Raw genomic sequence first — 19,749 nt, 5'->3', positions numbered from 1 at the left:
TTCTTCAGAAGTTGACTCAATTCAGTTTGCTTCATCAAAATTCTCCACAATCCTCATCATCCTCTCCGGTAGCAAGTGGTGCTTTACCATCCACAGATTGTGTGGGCAGAGCTTCAGCCAGTCTTCTCAAACTAGTCAGACTGTCTGCACCAAGTTGGTTTAAGATACTGGGTAGCATTTCTGTCAGCTGCTTTGTCTCAGCATGGCCTGTAATGGTGAAAGTGGTCACTGCCAGCGATGCCTGAACTTTGGGGTTGTTAAAGTGGATCACTGTTCCTTGGTTTGTGAACATACTCACTTCTTCAATACCAGAGATATTGTTTACCCCTAACTTCTTTAAGGAGAACTGAAGTGTTTTATCATCTGCTGTAGCTGTTCTATGAACCACCTTCTTCTTTCCGCAAGCAGTTCCTTTCCCACCAATGTGCACTTGTGCTTGCAGTTTGGCGAGTTTCTCCTGGTTCACGATAGTTTTTTCATCTTGTTGGAGCGGAAATGGGACCGCGCGGGGGCCTAGGGTAGGCGCTCAGGGGGTCTCGGGCAGACCAGTTGAGATTAGGTGCACACACGCGGGACGCCTGATTCCTTAGGTTTTAAGAGGCCTATCATATACCTGTTGTGAATCTTCCCTTGCACCCGACATAATGCTGGGTATGAGTAAACGTATTGAGAACATACTGAGTAAAACTCAGTGCCTGCACACTGATTGAATTTTCATCATAATATATGGAGACTTTTAGCCTTTGTCTATACAGAGCCAGCAGCAACAGCTTCAGGAGAAAGGAAGGTCCCTGGTGGGGGCAGTACCAGCACCCACAGTAGGCTGGCTTGTCTAGCAGAAGTATTAACTCTCCAAGCTGGGTGCTGGTACAGAAACTGCCAGCATTAGGCAGTGAACTTTGTCAGTAATTTATTACAAAATGAAAGTGGACACAGGAACATTGCAATAAAGCCTATCAGGAAATCTTTAGAATTCTTTGAGAAGTTTAGAATCTCTGATTTTGAAAAACCACTGCAATAAGGCAAAACAAATATCTACAGGCTTCAAAATTTCTAGAAATTAAATTTAAAGATCATTACTATTGTGAGGGGGGGGGAACACTGTTTACATAGGAAGCATCAGATGAACCAATAATTGGTGAAGAAGGACATTTAAAAATGATTATCTCCTGTAATTGGATAGGCTGCAGTAGAATACATAAATAAGCATTTTGCATTCTATAAAAATCATGAAGCTACTTTTGCTTTTCTGTATGATGTCTACAAGTTTCAGGAAATTTCCAAGGAAATATTAAATGATATTGTATAAATTTATATTTAAATTAAATTTCAACTTACATGAAAATGATTTATATGAACAGTTCATTTTAGAAAATTTGTTCCATAGGAATCATCAGTTACAAATGTATAAGAATTTAATTTTCAAAATAACATATCAGAAATTCATTACAATGTCCTTACAGCCTATTAAAAAAAATCATAATAGTTCTAATAATAGTTGCATCAGAAAGGTCACGCTCAAAATTAAAAATGGTCAAAAATTATTGAAAATCTTACATTTTCCAAGAGTGACCAACATTGCTTTCAACTACATATATTGTTTGAAAATAAAGTTGCTAAAAATATAAATTTTGATGATTGAATAAATGAATTAGATGTGTAAGACAGAAAAATCTTATGATCAAATAAGATATCACATTAACAAAGTTTTATTTTTATCACATTATATAAGATTATGGCACCAAGACTATATATATATTTTTTTGCAATTTGTAAGTTTATGTTGTTTTTTGTCTATCACCACTATCCCTGTTACATTTTATAAGTATAAAATATTTTTAGAGAAAAACTTCCTATTTTAGAATCTATAATGACCTTCCCTCCTCCCCCTAACCCTTGGTTTTTGACCAAGGGATCCCATATTTCCATTTTTCTGTGAGGATGGCTGGGGTGGGAGAGGAGAGGATGAAGTAGTAGTACTTTGGAGAGTGGGAAGGCTCCCGGACTTGTGGACAGATGCCGAATTAAACACCCACATACCATCTCCTTAGAACAGCCATTCTTTCTCAGGGGCAAAACTGAACCTATAAGAAGGAAGACAAATACTGTCCAAACTTGCTCAACATTTCCTGGGCTCTCTTCGTACACTCATCAGTACTTCCTATTATTTTCATAGCAGGGTTAATTCCTTTCATTCATCCAGCCGCTTTCAAACTGTGCCCCTTTGAGCCTATAGGAGGAAAAGCAAGTGACTCTTTTTGAACTGGTTGTTTGCGGATGTTTCCTCAGCTTCACAGAACTTTAAAATGGCTGCTTTTACAACCCCTCAAACTTTTTTGATAAGGGTTCATCTATCTCAGAGACCGTTTCATTCTTGTAGATACAGATGTGATTTTGTATTTGCGCCCTCATAGGCTAATCCCGTATTTACAAAAAATATCCTCAGTCTAATTTCTAAGGTGAGAATGACTTTTTCAAATTGGAAAATGCTCCCTGAGGTGTCTAACTTAAGCATCACATTGAACATTATTATGAGGATTGGGTGAGTTTATTTCCTTGAATCACACCTAGGATTTTATTAGTAACAGTAGGCAGAATACTATTGATATAGCAGCTTGATTCAACAGAACTTGGCTTCCTCAAGACTTGGAATTGTTACAAAGCATGACCCGAATCTCCCATCATCTAAAGATAATAAAAATAAAAACCCACAGACATTTCAAAGTACAGATTTAGCCATTAGTTATATGCAACTTCCCAACCATTTCTATTTAGGTGGCCAATTAAGATGAAAATGAAGCAATGTTTCAATTTCTTTTGTCTACAACCTGTTGTTCAGTATTTGTGATGGGATTCTAGGCTTTGACCTAGTTGTAAAGCAGAGAGTATGATGAAGAAAGAACATAAATAGAATTCTTATTGTAAAAACATGAATGCATGGAAGGCATCGAGTCTTCAAATATGTGACATCTTTATTTTTCTCTTGGTAGCATATTCCTGTAAACTGATATCAGCTCACATGTTTCGTATTCAATTGAATTTAAACTCATTGGAGGTAAGTGATTTTTAAAAATTTGATTAAATATACGTGTAACCAATTTATTGCTTGAGTGTTCCCCCACACCTTAAAATCTATGTAAGTTGCCTTCAACTCTCACTCAAGTGCATTAGAACATTACCTCTGGTCCCCAGTTCTTGCCTCATTCTTAGGCTAGTCCTTTATCACCCCTGCTTCTGACTTTATCACCCCTGCTTCTGACATCCTACCAAATCCAGCACTCAGATTCTTGATTTTAAAAATGAACAAAAAAATGGGAGAGAGAGAAAATATGTACAAATCCATCTTTATCAAAAGTTTGAGTACATACGTAGCACTTACATGGAAGGAATGAAAGGCTTTTGTAATCTAATATTGAACCTCCTTGCCCTTAAAAATTAAATGGCTATAGCCATTTATTTTCTTTAAATATTTTTTACTGTGCAATTTTCTTATCATTTTTAAAGAAACTTAAATATATTTAATCTATTCCTTTTCAGTCTTCTTTTTAAAAATGTAGATCTAAGTGCCTGACACATACCCTAAAACTTTAAAAATATTTCTTATGAGGCAGATCAGCTGGCATTGAATTTCCTGTTTTTGTCTCAGAAAAATCTTTCTCTTTCACCTTTGAGGGATATTTACACTGGATATAGAATTCTAAGTTGGTGTTTCTCATTCCTTCAACACATTCTTCTCAACTGTATTGTTTCTGATGTCAAGCTTGCGTTTCTTACTTTATTCTTCTCTTTGACTTCTTTCAACATTTCTTTTTTACCTCTGATTTTGTGGTTTGAATATGCTAGGTGTAAATTTTTTCGTATTGATCCTTCTTGGTGTTTTCTAAGTTTCCTGGGTCTGTAGTTATATGTTTGCTAGAGTTTGGGAACATTCTTAGTCATTCATACTTAAATTTTTTTTTTTCCTGTTCTCTTTCTCTTCTCCTTCTGATATTCCAATTAGCTGTATGTTAGACCTTTTAAATTGTCCACAGTTCTTGAATATTCCATTCTGTTTTTTTAATCTAATTTTTTTCCTTTATATTTCAGTTTGGGAAATTTCTGTTGATATATCTTTAAGCTCATTAATTTTTAGACTTTGTGCAGTCTATTGTTGGGCCCAATAAGGGCGTTCTTCATTTCTGTTACAGTGTTTTTTAAATTTCTAGTGTTTCATTTTTATTCTTTCTTAAGTGTTTCCATCTGTCTGCTTATCTTCCTCCCTTTGTTCTTTTATGTTGTCTATTTTTCCATTAGAGTGCTTAACATGTTAATCAGAGTTTTTTTTAAATTAACATATAATATATTCTTAGCCCCAAGGGTATGGGTTTGTGAATCACCAGTTTTACACACTTCACAGCACTCACCATAGCACATAATCAGAGCTTATTTCAAATTCACTGTCTGATACTTCCAAAATCTGCATTATCTTTGAATCTGGTTCTGATATTTGCTTTAGCTCTTCAGGCAGTGCTTTTTCTTGCCTTTTAGCATGTCTTGTAATTTTTATTGGGAGCTGGACATGATGAATATGGTAAGAGAAATTGTGGTAAAGGCCTTTATGTGAAGTTTTATGTTAATCTGGCTGTATTTAATGTTTGTTGCAGCTATACACACGAGAAGCTCCAGATTCCTCTAGCGTCCTTGTTTATTCCCCGGTACTGTCTTGGGGTTTCTCTGAGAACTCCTCCTTAAATAGATCTGTGCCTCAGCTCTTTTGTGTGTAATGCGCTGTTACTATACTGGGGCCCTGTTGGTGTCTTGTAAGGTGTGTGGTAAGAGAAGTGTTCTTATGATTAAATCTCAGTCTTTTAGTGAGTCTGTGCCCCTATGTCTTTATAAGTATTTCTTAGCAGTTTTCTCCCCTTGGTTGAGATAGGGAGGTTAGAGGGGGTTAGAATTGGGTAAACATTCTTTGCTTTAGGGATAAGACTCTGGTAAAGTCTTTAGCTTTAGAGACTAGGCTTTCATTATGGAGAACGCTCTGGGCATCTATCAAAATGTTCACTTTCCCCCTCCTCCTGCCTGAACCATGAGGGGAATTTTCCTTGGCTTTTCACCATGAGAACCTGGTGAGGTTTCTAGAAGTAAATCCACAAAAATGTCATCGTCCATCAAGATTGTAACCCAAGGAGTTTCTCACTTTTGGGGTAACTCATACTCAGGCTACATCAATTCCTCAAAATTACCAGTTAAGTATTCCTACCAGTTTGTGACTATAGTAGTTCCTCCTGCTCTAGTTACACACAGGTCATTTGTCTATTCAGATTTCTGGTGACAGTTTATCATGTGATCTCATCTATCTCTGATAGGTCCAAAGAAGGTTGGTTTTCACTTTGTTCAACATTTTTTTCTATAAGGATGGCAGTGGTGAATCCAAGCTCTTTATGTGTCATTGTTGAAATTTCAGCACCTTAGACTAACTTTTAACCTTTAATTTAAGTTTGTACAATGGACAGTATTCTTCAACTTTGAGAGGAATAAAGTTGCATAAGTAATTAGATGAATGAGTTAGAATTTTCCAGAAGCTAATCTTGTTAGTGAAGCTTACTATGGAAAACTTTATGTCACTTAGATATTGTGACTTGCATAGTGATCCTGGTACATTGTTTCTCTAAGATTTTCTGTTATGTTTTCAGTTCCTGTAAACTTTAGAGTTATGTCATTTTCAAAACTCATTATTCTTAAATAATCATTATTTACTTACTGATAGACTTGTTTTCCATATGAAGCATATAATGCAATTTACCCATATAATGTGCTTCAGGTTGTGTTGCAGGATTTTACATAATTAATGTTGGCAAATGACTCAGGTAGTCATGTTCTAGAATGAACCATGTTGGAGGAATTACCTTTAACTTCTGTTAACATTGGCAGCAGGACTGATAAATAAACAATTTAGCAGTGGAAGAAAAAATAGGACATTAAATTAATAGCTTTAGCTCCAAGCATTTACTTGTTCTAAGAAGCTGTAAAATTGAGAATAATATATTAACTAGAAAAGCACCAAGTTTTGTGTTCACTGACCAAATGAAGTATGAGAATTATTAAAGTGAGGAAAACTTTCATTTTGCCAGATTATCTTCGGGGCAACAAAACGATTATAGTTATGTGAGATCATTGATGAAATATGCAGTCCACTGTGTAGTAAAAACAGAAGTAGAAATGCTTACTATGATATACATTAATTATACATATATATAATACATCATAGTTCCTACACAGTATGAAATCAAATTTCAAGTGTTTGAATTCCATCTGTTATTAGACCTTGAGGTTTATAAAAAGCCCTCAGTAATTCCAGGATTATTAAAGTACCTTTTCTTTTGGGAAACACAGTTATTTCATTTGAGTAACGAGTAAAGAAGGCCTCCTGGGAAAAATAGGGAGGAGGTTTTTTTCATTAAAGCTTTTGATGCTTGATACCTATTATGTTTAAAATTTTTCCTCAAGTGGCACACTTTCTTAAAATTTCATTTATTAATATGTTTAGGGGACATCATAAAAATCTCTGATTTCTATAGATCATTGACTATAACTGAAAATTATAATATATATTAATTATATGTTTAATTATTTAATTATAATTAAATAATCTTTTAAATATGATTTAATAATTTATGACATTCATTTCACATAGTCATAGAAGTAAAACAGAGTTGGTAAGAATCAAGAAATAGTCTGGCTAAGAAATATATAACTAAGAAATAACTTAGTTCACTAATGTTTCAATAGAAAGTGGTAATTGATTTTTTTAAAATTTCACTTGTATTTGATGAAGGAATTTTCTTTAGTATTAATGTCTATAACTTAACATTTTATTACACATTTTCCTTAAAATATTCTACTACCTGAATTTCCCACTCTGCTACTGGCATGGGGAGTACTTTCTATAAAAATTTGAACTTTAAAAAAAAAAAGTTTTTATTTATTTATTTGACACAGAGAGCAAGAGAGCACAAGCAGAGGAAGTAGTAGAGGGAGAGGGAGAAGCAGGCTCCCTGCTCTTTTGAGCTTTCAACAGTTGTTTTTTATGAGGGAAGGAAAGGTTGGGGTGAGGAAAATAAGCTAAGGGAGGTGATGCCCACACATCTTAAATTGAGTGATGAATCTCTACAATTTCTTTATTTCTTCCTTAGAAGTCTGAGACTCAGTTTTGTAGAGTTCACTCCATTATTTTGTTCCCACTTTTGATATTTTTCTCAAAAATTCTCTGAATTTTCTAATAGGCTATTAGCATCCATCTGTATTTTCCAACTGATAAGAATTCACTCTTACTTCTAAACCTTTAAAAAAACAGCTTTATTGAGATATAATCCACATTACATAAAATTTACATTTAATGTGTACAATTCAATCTGTTTTAATATTTTCACTTATACATGCAACTGCCACCATAGTCCACTTTTAGAACACTTTCAACACCTCTAAAAGAATCTCCCTACTCTTTAGATATCATCTCTCTCATCCTCCTTCCCCAACACTAAACAACCATTAATCTACTTTTTGTCTCTATAGGTTTGTTTTTCTTAACTTTCATGTGAATTGAATCATAATAGCATACAGTCTTTTTGACTGGCTTCTTTTAGTTACCATATTTTCAAGGTAAATTCATGTTGTAGCATTCATTGATACTTCATAACCTTTATATAGCTAAAGAATATTCCATAATTTGGATATACCATATTTTGTTTATCCATTCATTAGGTTGTTATAACTTAGGCAACTGTGAATAATGCTGCTCTAAACTTTCACATACAAGTTTTGTGTAGACACTTGTTTTCATTTGTCTTGGGTATATATATGTATGAGTGGAATTGCTGGGTCATGGGTGAACTCCATGTTTACCCATCTGTGGAACTGTCAGACTATTTTCCAAAGTGGCTACACCATTTTACATTCCCAACAGCAGTGTATGGGAGTTTTGTATTTCTCTATATCCTGATCAACACTTATTATCTGACTTTTTGATTCTAGTCATGCTAATGCATGTGAAGTAGTATCTCATTGTGGTTTCAATTGGCATTTCACCAATGACCAATGATGGCAATATTCTTTTCATGTTATTTATCTTTAAATTTCAGTGAGCTATTTGAAGGGTAGAATGAGGTAAAAATATCCCTCAGTCTACCATCTTGATTCAGAAAGTCTTTCATTTATATTTAAAATGAGAAAAATAAAGTGATTCCCTCCCCCACCTTTGTTATAGGCAACACAACAAGCCATTACTCAGCACTGTGAAGCTCTCGGAACCCAGATAAGTAAAGAAAATGACCTGGCCCTCATCATTGATGGTGAAACCTTGAAGTATGCCCTCCATTCTGAAATTAAAGGAGCTTCCTCAATTTGGCCCTCTCATGTAAAGCAGTATTATGTTGTAGGTAAGGATACATTCACTGTTCTTCTCTCCCAGCTATCTTTAACACTGTTCACATAAAGAAAATGTGGACATGGAAATACAAGTTTTTGTAGAAGCAAAGTTCCTTATTGGTAAAATATATGCTCAAATTGAAGAAAGATGTCTGAATTTAATTTTACTTGTCAGGCTTAAGATATTACTAGAAAGCAGATTATAATTTTTTAGTGATAAATTATTTAGTGATGTATTGATGTATGTCTTCAGTAAGAACAAAAGCCCTCTATTTATAATGAGGGGCAAATCTGAAAAAAAATCCACTGATCTCTAGAGGAAAATGAAACTATAAGTATTAGTGCAAGTCAAACATCAACTTAAAAAGGTGAGTCTTGGAACACTGGATCAAAAACTAATGATGTGGGGCGCCTGGGTGGCTCAGTGGGTTAAAGCCTCTGCCTTCAGCTCAGGTCATGATCTCAGGGTCCTGGGATTGAGCCCCGCATCAGGCTCTCTGCTCAGCAGGGAGCCTGCTTCCTCCTCTCTCTTTGCCTGCCTCTCTGCCTACTTGTGATCTCTATCTGTCAAATAAATAAATAAAATCTTAAAAAAAAAACTAATGGTGTATTTTATGGTGACTAACATAACACAATTAAAAAAAAAAAAGAAAAGCCAAAAAAAAAAAAAGGACAAATCATGTACGGCAAAAATGGCTGGAACTAAGAAAATAATGAAACTAGGTACAATTGTTCCCTGCTCCTGAATGAAAATAGTAACATAACCAATTATTAAAACATCTTGATGCATTGAACTTCTAAGTATTAATATAGATTTACTACTGAATCAGTTGGGTTCCCTATAAGCTTTGAATGTTTCCCTTAGATGTCCTTCTGTGTTCAGATTCATTCAGCATCTGCTATAAAAAGTCATCACTTTCTGTTCTTCACTCCACTCGCACTTGTCATGATTATAGTTTAGCCTTTAGGATTCTTTGTGATTTAGTCTTCCATTAGTTAGAACTGATAAAAATAATGGAAAGCTGAATTCAAATCCAGCTTGAGCAAAAAGGGAATTTATTAGCTTGCATGACTGAAAATTCTGTAGGTAAAGCTGACTTCAAGGGAAGCAAGAAAATTCATCAATAGTCAATTCACCAAAATTTTTGTTTCTTTTAACTATTTAGATTTAATTGACCAGTTTTCATTTTGCATCAGAAAAATATTTTAAGGAATGCTCACTTTTTCTCTGCCCAAACTTCCTACTCATGCTGGAGGAAACAATGAAAGGACATACTGAAGAAGCAGGGAGAAGGAGAGAACACGGACTAATTTTGCCACAAAGGATGGATATTCCAGTAGTTGGTTTGCAGTGAACTATTAGTGGTTTGTCCTAAATCTGGCTTTACTTGTGGTTTGATGTAGAGTTCAAATGGTGTCTCCCTTTTGATTCACCTGGTGCAGGCTTTATCCCCAGGCCAGATCCCCTTTTGGCAGCAGGTTGGGGTTGAGAGACTCAAGCTTCACAAACTCGTAAGATTCCATCCAGAGGAAGACACACATATGCTTTCTCCCAGAAATCTCAGCAAATGGGACATTATGTTTGGATCTTAAAGATAACTTGCTGTCAGAATCTCAAGATTAAAACAAAGAGATCATATACATGCTGGTAACAGTGGAAAGAGCCGATATGCCCCTAGGTCCAAAAGGATCGGAGGAGTAGAGTATTCCCTATACCTGCAAAGAGGGAGCCCTGCAGAGTGGACTGCCTCTAGAGGAGCCCTGAGCTGTGGTAGGCAGACACAGCCACCTGGAGAAGACATGGCAGGGAGGAGCAGGGAAATGTCCAACTTGACCTCACTCTCTTCCCTGTCCAGCTTCTGCAGGAGTCATTCTTCGACCAACCATGACAGCAACTCTCAGCTATCCAGGTTTAAGTGGTTCATTGCCTTAGTTTCTCCATTTAGTCACTTCATCTCTTTAAGTGTCCCATTAGATGAACAGTAAACATAAATGAATACAAAACTGAAGTCTGTTGATTGAGCTATATCCGGGACTGATGAAAGCAATTTGGTATGGAACTGGCTGAAACTGTAACTTAAAAAGGAAGTGGTGGTAGGGAAGGAGAGTAGAGTCTGTCTCTAACATTCTTCATGGCTTCAAAATTTTATGACTGAATTTTATCATTTTTCTTTTTTAAAAGATTTTGTTTATTTTTTTGAGAGTGAGAGGGAGAAAGAGACAAAGGGCAAGCACAAGCAGGGGGGAGGGGCAGAGAGAGAGAGAGAAGTGACTCTCCGCTGAGCAGGGAACCTGACACCAGGCTCTATCCCAGGATCCTGAGAACGTGACCTGAGCCAAAGGGCAGACGCTTAACCTACTGAGACACCCAGGCGCCCACTGTTTTTCTATATACTTGAAAATTTCATTAAGAATTTTTAGTCCATGGGGCACCTGGGTGGCTCAGGGGGTTAAAGCCTCTGCCTTTGGCTCAGGTCATAATCCCAGGGTCCTGGGATCGAGCCCCGCATTGGGCTCTCTGCTCAGCAGGGAGCATGCTTCACTTCCTCTCTCTGCCTGCCTCTCTGCCTACCTGTGATCTCTGTCTGTCAAATAAATAAATAAAATCTTTAAAAAAAATTTTTTTTAGTCCATACTCGTGAAGGCTAATTGTGGTTTTATTTCAAGTTTTTAAAAGGTTTTGGTTTCAGAATAATTCTGGCCTGATAAATTAATTTGGGAGGTATTTCCTTGTCCTCTGTCTACACTTTCTGTGGTATTGGTATTATTTCTTCCCAAAATGTTTGATAGACTTCATTGTTGATGCCATCTGGATCTGACTTTGTGGGAAGGTCTTAATAAATAATTCAATTTATTTAGCAAATATTTTCTACTAGTTTTTCAGTTAGGTTTGTGATTTGTGTTTTTCAAGGACTTTATTCATTTGATCTAGTTGTCAAATGTATTGCCATTAAGTTTTTCACAACATTCCTTTATTTGTTACTTTTGCGTGATTTATGGTGGTGGTCCTTCTTTCCTTCCTCATATGAATAATTTACTTGTTTCCTTGATCAGTCTAGTTAGGGCTTTACCAATTTCGCTGATATTTTCAAAAGGCCAACTCCATGGTTTGTCCAGTTCTTATGTTCTGATATATATCATATTTATAATGCATATGTACTATTATGCATAACAAATGAACATTATAAAATAATGCATGTTATAACATAGTGATATAATATTCTCACATATACTACATACTTATAGTATTTTCTATTTTTTTAAATTTTTTATTTTTTTCAGTGTAACAGTATTCATTGTTTTTGCACTACACCCAGTGCTCCATGCAATCCGTGCCCTCCCTAATACCCACCACCTGGTTCCCCAACCTCCACCCCCCCCGCCCCTTCAAAACCCTCAGATTGTTTTTCAGAGTCCATAGTCTCTCATTGTTCACCTCCCCTTCCAATTTCCCTCAACTCCCTTCTCCTCTTCATCTCCCCTTGTCCTCCATGCTATTTGTTATGCTCCACAAATAAGTGAAACCATATGATAATTGACTCTCTCTGCTTGACTTATTTCACTCAGCATAATCTCTTCCAGTCTCATCCATGTTGCTACAAAAGTTGGGTATTCATCCTTTCTGATGGAGGCATAATACTCCATAGTGTATATGGACCACATCTTCCTTATCCATTCATCCATTGAAGGGCATCTTGGTTCTTTCCACAGTTTGGTGACCGTGGCCATTGCTGCTATAAACATTGGGGTACAGATGGCCCTTCTTTTCACTACATCTGTATCTTTGGGGTAAATACCCAGTAGTGCAATTGCAGGGTCATAGGGAAGTTCTATTTTTAATTTCTTGAGGAATCTCCTCACTGTTCTCCAAAGTGGCTGCACCAACTTGCATTCCCACCAACAGTGTAAGAGGGTTCCCCTTTCTCCATATCCCCTCCAACACATGTTGTTTCCTGTCTTGCTAATTTTGGCCATTCTAATGGGTGTAAGGTGGTATCTCAATGTGGTTTTAATTTGAATCTCCCTGATGGCTAGTGATGATGAAGGCCAGGGTAGCGATTCTCAAATCAGATAAATTAGATTTTAAACTAAAGACTGTAGTCAGAGATACAGAAGGACACTATATAATTCTTAAAGGGACTATCCACCAAGATGATCTAACAATTGTAAATATATATGCCCCCAATATGGGAGCAGCCAGTTACATAAGAAAACTGTTAATCAAGATACAGAGTCATATTGATATGAATACATTAATAGTAGGAGATCTTAACATGCCTCTCTCAGAAATAGATCATCAAAGCAGAAAATCAATAAAGAAACAAGAGCATTGAATGACACATTGGACCAGATGGACCTCATAGATATATACAGAACATTCCACCCTAAAACAACAGAATACTCATTCTTCTCAAGTGCACATGGAACCTTCTCCAGAATAGACCACATACTGGATCACAAATCAGGACTCAACTGATACCAAAAGACTGAGATTATTCCCTGCATATTCTCAGATCACAATGCTTTGAAACTGGAGCTCAGTCACAATGAAAAGTTCGGAAGGAACTCAAACACCTGGAAGCTAAAGACCACCTTGCTTAAGAATGCTTGGATCAACCAGGAGATCAAAGAAGAACTGCAACAATTCATGGAAACCAATGAGAATGAAGACACTTCAGTCCAAAACCTATGGGATACAGCAAAGGTGGTCCTAAGGGGGAAATACATAGCCATCCAAGCCTCCCTCAAAAGAATGGAAAAGTCCAGAATACACCAGCTGTCTGTATACCTTAAAGAACTGGAGAATCAACAATAAATCAAACCAGCTCCACACATAAGAAGGGAAATAATCAAGATTAGGGCAGAGATCAATGAGGTAGAAACCAGAGATACAGTAGAACGTATCAATGAAACTAGAAGCTGGTTTTTTGAAAGAATCAATAAGATCGATAAACGATTGGCCACACTAATCCAAAAGAAAAGAGAGAAAGCCCAAATTCATAAAATTATGAATGAAAAGGGAGAGATCACAACTAACACCAAGGAAGTAGAAACAATCATCAGAAGTTATTATCAACAGTTATGTGCCAATAAGCTAAGCAACCTAGATGAAATGGATGCATTATTTTCTATTTTTGCATTACTTTGGACTGAATTTTTAAAAATTTTTCTCATAACTTAAGATAGAGATTTTATCATTGATTTAAAAATTTTTTTCTACTATAAGCATTTAAGCCATAAATTTTCAGGCACTGATTTGACTACATACCACAAATTTTGATATGTTGTGTTTTCATCATCATTCAGTTCAAGTACAGTATTTTCTCATTTCTCTTGATTTTTTTTTTATCTCATGGGCTATTTAAAAGTGTTATTTAATTCTCACACATTTTGGTCTTTCCTATATCCCTTTCTCTTACTGATTTCTAATTTAGAGCTATTTTCAAAGAACATACTAGATTTATTCTCCCCCCTCCCCCCTGCCTTGGTATTTTGTCATTCTGTTGTCTTCTGGCTCCCTTGTTTCTGATGAGAAGTTTGTACTGTTGTTGCCCTGTATGTGATGAATCCTTTTCCTCTTTCTAATTTCCAGATTTTCTCTTTGTTATTTGGTTTCAGTTGTTTGTCTATTTTGGTTTGATATGTGGTTCTTATTGTATTTGTTCTACTTTGGATTCAGGGGATTCCTAAATTAATGTTTTGTTTTGTTTCTACCAGATTGGAAAGTTTCAATCATTACTTTTTCAAGGTTTTTTTTCTTTCTTTCTTTCTACTTTTGGTTTCCCTTTCTTTAGGGACTCCAATCATATACATGAGTAAATGCTTGATGTTGACTATAGACGTGTGGCACTGCCACTGGATTTTTCTTTAATTTCCCCTCCTTTATTTTTGTATTGCATGTTTTCTATTGATGTGATTTCAAATTTACTGATTCCTTCCACTATCTCAGATATGATGTTTCATTTTAGGTTAATGAAGTATATTTTTCATTTCATCCCTAGAATTTCTATTTTTTAATAGTTTCCATTCCTCTGTTGGGATATGCTGTTTGTTGACTCATAATTGTTACAATTTTCTTTGATTCTTTGAATGTATTTTATTTCAATTCTATGAACATGTATATTTTTTAATTAAATTTTTTAAAAGATTTTATTTATTTATTTGTCAGAGAGAGAGAGCAAGAGCGAGAGTGAGCACAGGCAGATAGAGTGGCAGGCAGAGGTAGAGGGAGAAGCAGGCTCCCTGCTGAGCAAGGAGCCCGATGTGGGACTTGATCCCAGGATCGTGACCTGAGCCGAAGGCAGCTGCTTAACCAACTGAGCCCAGGCGTCCCAGTTAAATTTTTTTTTCAGTGTTCCAAAATTCATTGTTTATGCACCATACCCAGTGCTCCATGCAATACATGCCCTCCGTAATACTCACAACCAGGCTCACCCAACCCCCCACCTCCCTCCCCTCCAAAACCCTGTTTGTTTCTCAGAGTCCACAGTCTCTCATGGTTTGTCTCCCCCTCTGATTTACCCCAACTCACTTCTCCTCTCCATATCCCCATGTCCTCCGTGTTATTCCTTATGCTCCACAAATAAGTGAAACCATATGATAATTGACTCTCTCTGCTTGACTTATTTCACTCAGCATAATCTCTTCCAGTCCCATCTACATTGATACAAAAGTTGGGTACTCATCCTTTCTGATGGAGGCATAATACTCCATAGTATATATGGACCATATCTTCTTTATCCATCCGTCCATTGAAGGACATCTTGGTTCTTTCCACAGTTTGGCTACTGTGGCCATTGTTGCTATGAACATTGGGGAACAGATGGCCCTTCTTTTCACTACATCTGTATCTTTGGAGTAAATACCTGGTAGTGCAACTGCAGGGTCATAGGGAAGCTCTATTTTTAATTTCTTAAGGAATCTCTACACTGTTTTCCAAAGTGGCTACACCAACTTGCATTCCCACCAACAGTTAAGAGGGTTCCCCTTTCTTCACATCCTCTCCAGCACATGTTGTTTACTGTCTTGTTAATTTTGGCCATTCTAACCGGTGTAAGGTGTTATTTCAATGGGGTTTTGATTTGAATCTCCCTGATTGCTAATGATGATGAACATTTTTTCATGTGTCTGTTAGCCATTTGTATGTCGTCTTTGGAGAAGTGTCTGTTTATGTCTTCTGACCATTTTTTGACATGATTAACTGTTTTGTGTGTGTTGAGTTTGAGGAGTTCTTTATAGATCTTGGATATCAGCCCTTTGTCTCTACTGTCATTTGTGGACATCATCTTCCATTCCATGCATTGCCTCTTTGTTTGGTTGACTGTTTCCTTTGCTGTGCAGAAGCTTTTGATCTTGATGAAGTCCCAAAAGTTCATTTTTGCTTTTGTTTCCTTTGCCTTTGGAGACATATCTTGAAAGAATTTGCTGTGGCCAATGTCAAAGAGGTTACTGCCTATGTTCTCCTCTAGGATTTTGATAGGTACCTGCCTCACGTTGAGGTCTTTTATCCACTTTGAGTTTATCTTTGTGTGTGGTGAAAGAGAATGGTTGAGTTTCATTCTTCTACACATAGCTGTCCAATTTCCCAGCACCTTTTATTGAAGAGATTGTCTTTTCTCCACTGTATATTTTTTCCTACTTTGTCAAAGACTATTTGACCATAGAGTTAAGGGTCCATATCTGGGCTATCTACTCTGTTCCACTGGTCTATGTGTCTGTTTTTGTGCCAGTACCATGCTGTCTTGGTGATCACAGCTTTGTAGTAAAGCTTGAAACCAGGCAACGTGATGCCCCCAGTTTTTTTTTTTTTTTTCAACATTCCCTTTGCAATTTGGGGTCTCTTCTGGTTCCATATAAATTTTAGTATTGTTTGTTCCAGCTCTTTGAATAACGCTGGTGGAATTTTGATTGGGATGGCATTGAAATTATAGATGGCTCTAGGCAGTATAGACATTTTGATAATGTTTATTCTTCTGATTCATGAGCATAGAATGGTCTTCCATCTTTTTGTGTCTTCTTCAGTTTCTTTCATGCATGTCCTGTAGTTCTTCGAGTACAGATCCCTTACCTCTTTGGTTAGGTTTATTCTCAAGTATCTTATGATTCTTGGTGCTATAGTAAACAGAATCAATTCTTTAATTTCCCTTTCTGTATTTTCATTGTTAATGTATAAGAAAGCAACTGATTTCTGTACATTGATTTTGTATCCTGGCACATTACTGAATTGCTGTATGAGTTCTAGTAGTTTGGGTGTGGAGTCTTTTGGGTTTTCCATATAAAGTATCGTGTTATCTGCAAAGAGAGAGAGTTTGACTCTTTCAATGCCAATTTAAATACCCTTTATTTCTTTTTGTTGTCTGATTGCTGTTGCTAGGACTTCTAGTACTATGTTGAATAACAGTGGCAAGAGTGGACATCCTTGTCGTGTTCCTGATCTCAGAGGGAAGGCTGTCAGCTTTTCCCCATTGAGGATGATATTCGCTTTGGGTTTTTCATAGATAGATTTTATGAACTTGAAGAATATTCCCTCTATCCCTATACTTTGAATTGTTTTAGTAGGAATGGATGCTGTATCTTGTCAAATGCTTTTTCTGCATCAATTGAGAGGACCATGTGGTTCTTCTCTCTTCTCTTATTGATTTGTTCTATCACATTGATTTGCAAATGTTGAACCACCTTTGCCTCCCATTGATAAATCTCACCTGGTCATGGTGGATAATCTTTTTAATATACTGTTGGATCCTATTAGCTAGGATATTGTTGAGAATCTTGGCATACATATTCATCAGGGATATTGGTCTGAAATTCTCCTTTTTGGTGGGGTCTTTGCCTAGTTTGGGGATCAGGGTAATGACGGCTTCATAAAAAGAATCTGGAAGTTTTCCTTCTGTTTGTATTTTTTTGAAACAGCTTCAGGAGAATAGGTATTATTTCTTCTTTGAATGTTTGGTAGAATTCTCCAGGGAATCCATGAGGTCCTGGGCTCTTGTTTTGGGGAGGTTTTTGATCCTTGCTTCAATCTCATTACTAGATATTAATCTCTTCAGGTTGTCAATTTCTTCCTGATTCAGTTTTAGAAGTTTATAGGTTTCCAGGAATCCATCCATTTCGTCTAGGTTGCTTAACTTATTGGCATATAACTGTTAGTAATAATTTCTGATGATTGTTTCTATTTCCTTGGTGTTAGTCATGATCTCTCCCTTTTCATTCATAATTTTTTAATTTGGGTCCTCTCTCTTTGCTTTTGGATTAATTTGGCCAATAGTTTATTGATCTTATTGATTCTTTCAAAGAACCAGCTTCTAGTTTCTTTGATGTGTTCTACTGTATCTCTCATTTCTAACTCATTGATCTCTCCTCTAACCTTATTTCTCTTCTTGTATGTGGGGTTGGCTTCATTTATTGTTGGTTCTCCAGTTCTTTAAAGAGAGCTGGTGTATTCTGGATTTTTCAATTTTTTTGAGGGAGGCTTGGATGGCTATGTGTTTCCCCCTTAGGACTGCCTTTGCCGTATCCCATGGGTTTTGGACCAAAGTGTCTTCATTCTTATTGGTTTCCATGGATTGTTTAAGTTCTTCTTTGATTTCCTGGTTGATCCAAACATTCTTAAGCAGGGTGGTCTTTAGTTTCCAAGTGTTTGAATTCCTTCCAAGTTTTTTCGTGTGGTTGAATTTCATTTTCAAAACATTGTGATCTGAGAATATGCAGGGAATAATCTCAATCTTTTGATATTGGTTGAGCCCTGATTTGTCACCCAGTCTGTGGTCTATTCTGGAGGAAGGTCCATGTGCACTTGAGAAGAATGAGTATTCTGTTGTTTTAGGGTGGAATGTTCTGTATATATCTGTGAGTTCTGTATATAGCTATGTTCTGTATATATCTGGTCCAATGTGTCATTTAATGCTCTTGTTTCTTTATTGATTTTCTGCTTGGATGATCTATTACTGAGAGTGGCATGTGAAGATCCACTACTATTAAAGTATTCATATCAATATGACTCTTTATCTTGATTAACAGTTGTCTTATGTAGTTGGCTGCTCCCATATTGGGGGCATAAATATTTACAATTGCTAGATCTTCTTGGTGAATAGACACTTTAAGAATGATGTAGTGTCCTTCTTTATCTCTGACTACAGTCTTTAAAATCTAATTTATCTGATATGAGAATTGCTACCTTAGCTTTTTTTTTGAAGCCCATTGGCAGGAAAGATGCCTCTCCATCCTTTCACTTTCAGTCTGGGTGTATCCTTAGGTTCTAAATGGGTCTCTTGTAAACAACATATGGGCGGGTCCTGTAGTTTTATTCAATCTGCAACCCTTTGCCATTTTATGGGAGCGTTTAGGCCATTCACATTGAGAGTGATTATTGAAAGATACGTTTTTATTGACATCATGTTGCCTGTGAAGTCCTTGTTTCTAAAGATTGTCTCTGTAAATTTCTGTTCTATGACACTCTTGGGTTCTTTCTTCTTCTATAGGACCCCCTCCCTTAATATTTCTTATAGTGCCAGGTGCCTGGGTGGCTCAATGGGTTAAGCCTCTGCCTTTGGCTCAGGTCATGATATCAGGGTCCTGGGATCAGCAGGGAGCCTGCTTCCCCCCACCCCCCTGCCTGCCTCTCTGCATACTTGTGATCTCTCTCTCTCTGTCAAATAAATAATTAATTAATTTAAAAATATTTCTTGTAGTGCTGGCTTGGTGTTCACATTCTCTTTTAAACCTTGTCGGTCTTGGAAGCTCTTTATCTCTCCATTCATTTTGAATGTCAACCTTGCTGGATAAATTATTCTTGGCTGCATGTTCTTCCCATCTAGTGCCCTGAATATGTCTTTCTGGCTTGCCAGGTTTCTGTGGACATGTCTGACTTTATTCTGATGGGCCTTCCTCTGTACTTGAGGAATCTCTTCCCCCAGCTGCCCTCAAAAGCTCTTATCTAAAATTATGATTCATCAGTGTTACAATCAAATGCCTCGGGGTCTTTCTAGATTTGTTTATCTTGGAGGGTGTTCCTTCTACCTCTAGGACAGGAACACTGGTTCCATTCCCAACATTGGGAACATTTTCATGGAGAATTTGTTCAACTATATCTTCTAGTCTTCTTTCTTTCTCCTCCCCCTCAGGAATCCCAATAATTCTGATGTTGGAACATTTCATGGCATCATTTATTTCCCTAATTCTGTTTTCATGGCTTATAAGCTGTTTGTTCAGGCCTCTTCCTGATCCTTTCTATCAGTTTGTCCTCTAGATCACTAGTTCTATCTTCTGCCTCAAGGTTACCCTAGCTGTTAGAGAATTTAGATTAGATTGGATCTCCTTGATAGCATCTTTAACTTCTTCCTGGGT

The 19,749-nt window shown here is 36.6% G+C and overlaps 1 protein-coding gene across 1 annotated transcript in view; it reads left to right on the top strand.

Moving 5' to 3' along the window:
• Window positions 1-19,749, top strand: part of LOC125096203 (phospholipid-transporting ATPase IB-like) — a 220,820-nt gene that overhangs the window by 99,458 nt on the left and 101,613 nt on the right. The window contains 3 exon segments of the mRNA XM_047722951.1: window positions 2,991-3,055; window positions 8,246-8,366; window positions 8,369-8,417. Of these exon segments, the coding sequence (XP_047578907.1) occupies window positions 2,991-3,055; window positions 8,246-8,366; window positions 8,369-8,417 (235 nt within the window).

This window comes from Lutra lutra, chromosome 3 (assembly GCF_902655055.1).
Source record: "Lutra lutra chromosome 3, mLutLut1.2, whole genome shotgun sequence".
In the NCBI taxonomy this organism is placed as follows: domain Eukaryota; kingdom Metazoa; phylum Chordata; class Mammalia; order Carnivora; family Mustelidae; genus Lutra; species Lutra lutra.
This window is presented reverse-complemented; position numbering and strand designations above follow the sequence as displayed.